At 37.3% G+C, this 5,010-nt stretch overlaps 1 protein-coding gene across 2 annotated transcripts in view; it reads right to left on the bottom strand.

Annotated features, from left to right (window-relative positions):
• Positions 1 to 1,081: 1,081 nt before the first annotated feature.
• Positions 1,082 to 5,010, bottom strand: part of NETO2 (neuropilin (NRP) and tolloid (TLL)-like 2) — a 68,675-nt gene continuing 64,746 nt past the window's right edge. For both annotated transcript variants that reach the window (XM_012653968.1, XM_012653969.1), the window contains exons 8-9: positions 3,246 to 3,359; positions 1,082 to 2,072 (exon numbers count right to left, since the gene is read on the bottom strand). In XM_012653968.1, the coding sequence (XP_012509422.1) occupies positions 1,492 to 2,072; positions 3,246 to 3,359 (695 nt within the window). In that variant the 3' untranslated portion in view covers positions 1,082 to 1,491. The remainder of the gene's footprint in view (positions 2,073 to 3,245; positions 3,360 to 5,010) is intronic.

Below are 5,010 nucleotides of genomic sequence, written 5' to 3' on the forward strand. Positions count from 1 at the left end.
ATGAGTTTTTACATTATGTTTATAAATTATTGTTTTACATACCATAAAAAAAGGTCAAAAGTGGTTTAAAAAAAAGTGGAAGTTATTATTCTTGATAACAGCTGGAAAAACGTACTGTCCCAAGTAGGAGGCAATGTAAAGGCCATACAGTTTCTCAGAAATTTCCCTTTAACTCTCATATAATGTTGGTTACCATATGCCGTAAGATAAACCAATATAAAGGGAGCCAAGTAATCATTTTACAAAAATAATAGAAAACACAACCTTGTGATGAGAAACATTGGAAATAAACATAATTACAGGCCTTCCAAAAAGTGAACGGCTCTGTTTACAGGAATGAATGGGCTGTCAATGAAGATGACCAAACTTGGGAAATTTCAAAGGCTTGCCAGAGTACTTTTTTTTTTTTTTTAAGACAGCCTTGCTCTGCCAACCCCAGTAGAGGGCAGTGGCATTATCATAGCTCACAGCAACCTCAAACTCCTGGGCTCAAGCAATCCTCCCGCCTCGGCCTCCCGAGGAGCTGGGACTATGGGCGCATTCCACGACGCCCAGCTAATTTTTCTATTTTCAGTAGAGAAAGGGTCTTGCTTTGCTCAGGCTGGTCTCAAACTCCTGAGCTCAAGCAATCCTTCTGCCTTGGCCTCCCAGAGTGCTAGGATTACAGGCGCGAGCCACCACACCAGGCCCAGAAGTTTTTATCTTTCTCAAATTTTTAGTCATAAATGGCAATGGTGCATACATCACAGGATTATGTAATTTTCTAGTATAACTAAGACAAAACACGATTTAAAGGTGATAAATCATATCATCTACTACTTCTCACAGAGAATAAAGACTAAGGATCCAGTAATTAAAAGGCAGAACTATAGAAAACAGTCCAGAAGAAACAGATGGATGAACCATAACTGGGTCTTCATTGGCACAGTAACTAGCTATATTTTGACAAATTCAAGAACAAATGCCTACATTGAAGTATGTGGTATGTTAACCAACTTAGATTTATGTAAGAAACTGAAATAGTAAAACTATAGGCTTATAAAACAAATTAAATTTAGAGAAAAGAAAAATAAAAGGCATGTAAAGAAAAATCTTATTTTTGAGTTTATTGTGGGATCAAAATATTGACAGAGCTGGATCAGTCAAGAGGAGTATTCCTGATGCTGGAACTGATAGGCGGCCCGAACCTTGAGTGGTTCAGCAAAACCACTCCTCTCCTCAAATGCTGTTTGACTGGTGGTGCTTTCTTTGTATGATGCCAGGCAACAGATGACTGCTATTTTTTCTACCGAATATAGTAAGCTCCTTGGTTGGTTTAACACATATAGACTGCCCGAGAGAGAATAAAAACATACCATTACAGGAGGTTAAGGGTAAATAAAGGTCTTCCTAGTTTTGATGGGAAAAAGGGTTGGCTGCGGAACACAGCACGGGTGCTCTGTAGGGTGCGTACATACATACTTAATAATCAACGTCACCTTTAGTGGAAGATTAAAAGTCGATGGATATGGATGCTTGTGCAGAATCTTCTCGCCCCCTGACATAAATTTCACAGGGAATCTCCTCCATTACTCTGTCTTCTAGGGCCTGGTCAGGGCACTCATGTGCCTGTTTGAAGGTGTAGCTACTTTTCTTAAAGGTGCTATTAAACGTTTTCATGGGCTGTGGCGGTGCAAAGTCGTTTCGGAAAGGAAGCTCCATGGACCCGAGGTTGGCCCTGCTCTGCTTCGCGCTGGGCGCCTGCGATCCGCAGTGGTGGTCGTGGACGCACCGGGAGGCGGTGGAGGAGCGCCGCATCTTCTGGTAGCTGTCCAGCTCTTCCGACAAGTCTGCCAGGTCTGCGGAAATCTCCTTGTCCCTTAGTGAAAACAGTTCGTAATGAGGAGGATCAAACACTTCTTGGAACCCAGTTTTATTAAAAGCAGTTTTACAAGACATGACCTTTTTTCGAGGCTGTTTCACTTGTACTAAAATAGAAATAATGAGAAGGACCAAGACAATCCCTGATGTAATGCCAATAATTGTTCCATGAGTTTTAGTGATTTGTTCAAATAGTCCTGATTTTTTCTTTTCTGTGGAAAGAGAAAGAAACGTTAAGGTTTTCAAAATTCATTAATAAGAGTCCTGGCACAGATTGAAAGGTATTTATAGGTAAAGCAGAACACTTGGGTCAAATATACACAGACAATGAAATTTACAATTAGGTTTTTAAACAAGTAAAACGATTATTATATTTTCTATTTTGACTTCTGGTTAAAGCCACAAATCACAAGATAGCCAGATAGATTCCACGAAAGATAAAGTTCTTGGTTCCTTTACTCAGAAGATACATGAATGCATATGATTTGCAAATCAAATCAAATACATAAATACAGAATGCCAAAATAAATACATTCGTTCTATCGAGTTTTAGCTGTCTGCTCTACAGTAGGTTTGACTAACTGCCATGCTTAGGTATATTCACAATATTTCTACTGACGGACACCAGGAAGAGAGAACTAACATGACCAGACTAACCCACCCGGGTATGTTATCATGGTATACTGGTTTTGAATGACTATCTAAAAATACTTCATGTCAAGTATTTAAGACAGCCATATCAGATTAGATCAGCTTTCCTTATCAAGATATTTACTGAACTCTTGTAGGATAAAAGGCAGACAAACTACTTCTGAGACAGTGATTTGACAACCAGCCTGCAGACACTCAGCTATTACCACAAGCCGTATTTATCTTTCAGAGAGTATATACTGGGAATATAGCATAGGAAACTCAGTGAAATTTTCTAGGAAAGCAGTTCCTTGAATGAGTCTAGTTTTGTATTGCAAGACTGAATCGGTCAGTTGATTTTTATTAAAGTTTCCAGATATTAATAATTTAAAAAAGAACAATACTCCAGGCTAACCTCTAAATTATTTTGATAACTAAGTAAGATATCTTTACAATACAAATGACAAACTTCACTAACAGTAAGAAAATAAGGCCAGGAAATATCACGATACATTTTTGAACAACTTAAGGTAAAAAACAGTTTGTAAACACAAATTGGTTTCATTAAGTATTTTTCTTTGCTTTGACCACATCCTAGAAGTTTACGATCCATTTAAAAGAACATATAAATGTTTCCATTTCTGCCCAAGCAGTTACGCTAAGCATAGTCACAGAAAAAGCATTTTAAGTCTTTCTTAATGAAAGGCAGCAGCCATTTTTTTTCTCAAAAAGGCTGGCCTTTACATCAGACTCACCTTTGCAGTGGTTTTCGTCCCAAGGGTAGGCACAGTTTTGAACACCGTTACAGACTAAAGAATTATTAATGCACATGTTGCTGTGGCAAAAGAAAGTGCCACCTGTGCAGGGAGCTGAAGGAAAAGAGAAAATTGTGTTGCTAAAACAGACATGCAGATTATGAACTTTTGATTTATTTTACACTTAAGAATGCGACTTTAGGAGCAATTTCTTAACTCGAAGTCCTTTCCATGAATCTACTCTGTACTACATAAACAGTAAGAAAAACATCAATATTCTCTGATGCTGGCTCATACAAACTTTTTCTTAGGCTAGTCACCAACAGGTCATTTTTAACGTAATGACAATATGAATGTATTTCCCACGGTTCTTATGGAACTAGTATATAATCTGGTAAATGTTTCCAAAACTTTAAAAGACAGTGTTGGCAAGAATGTGAAGACACTGAAACCCTTGTGCATTGCTTCTGGGAATGTAAAATGGAGTAGCAACTGTGGGAAACTGGAAGCTCCTCAAAAAGTTAAACAGATGTTGTTGCATAGATCCAACAATTTTACTTTTAGATATATGCCCAAAAGAATCGAAAGCAGGAAATCAAACAGATACTTGCACACTGATGTTTATGGCAGCATTATTCACAATAGCCAAAAGGTTGAAACGACCAAAATGCCCATCAATGAATGAATGGATAAACAAAATGTGGTATCTATAAGACAATGGAATATTATTCAGTCATAAAAAGAAATGATATTCTCATACATATTACAACATGGATGAGGCTTGAAAACATTATCCTAAGTGAAGTAAGTCAAGCATTTCACTTAGCATAATTATTGTATCATTATGGATTAAGTATTGTATGAGAAATATCATGATTCCACTTATATGAGGCAAATTCATTGAGACAGAAAGTGAAATAGAGGTTACCAGGGTCTGGAAAGAGGGGGAAAAGGGGAGTTAGTATTTAATGGGTAATCGGTTTAAGTTTGGGATGATAACAACATTCTAGAGATGGATGGTGGTGATGGTTGTACAAAAGTGTGAATGTCCTTAATGCCACTGAACTGTACACTTAAAATGGTTAAAATGGTAACCATTTATTTTACCATGATTAAAAAAAGGGAAAAAATCCACTCTTCTGAATTAAAAAATAATTTTAAAAGACAATAAAGGTATATGGAGTATATACCATGTAATTTCATATTTTATATACACTGTTCTTTCAGCCTGTTGAAAGAACAGGAATGTCTGGAATGTTTCCTTCTTTCCTTTCGTGGCGGCCACCTATGCACCTGAGATATAGTACGTTGGTGTAAAGAAACAAACAAACAAAAAACTGAAGTAAGGCAGCTTAATATTTCCCCCCATTAAACAGGATTATAGAGGTGTAACAGAAGCCCAAAAACCTCACCTAACAATTCTGGCTTCTAAAATTATAATTGGATAAAATGTATTTCCTGCTTAAAAGATACTAGAGTTTTGATTTACAGAAAATATGTGCTTCATCAAGGAAGGAGAATTGAGTTTTGTTCTGTTTTATATTGACGTATCTCAAATATTTTTTATATTTTCTTTTCAAAATTCCTTTTCAAGTTACAATTAGTATCTAAAATTTTAATGGACAGAGCCAGGCATGTATAGTCTCAGCTCCTCGGGAGGCTGAGGCAGGAGGATCGCTCGAGGCCAGGAGTTCGAGGCTGCAGTGAGCTGTCATCACGCCCCTGCACTACAGTCTGGGTGAAAGACCAAGACCCTGTCTCTTAA

The sequence above is a fragment of the Propithecus coquereli genome, unplaced genomic scaffold (genome assembly GCF_000956105.1).
Source record: "Propithecus coquereli isolate 6110/MARCELLA unplaced genomic scaffold, Pcoq_1.0 Scaffold436, whole genome shotgun sequence".
Classification (NCBI taxonomy): Eukaryota; Metazoa; Chordata; class Mammalia; order Primates; family Indriidae; genus Propithecus; species Propithecus coquereli.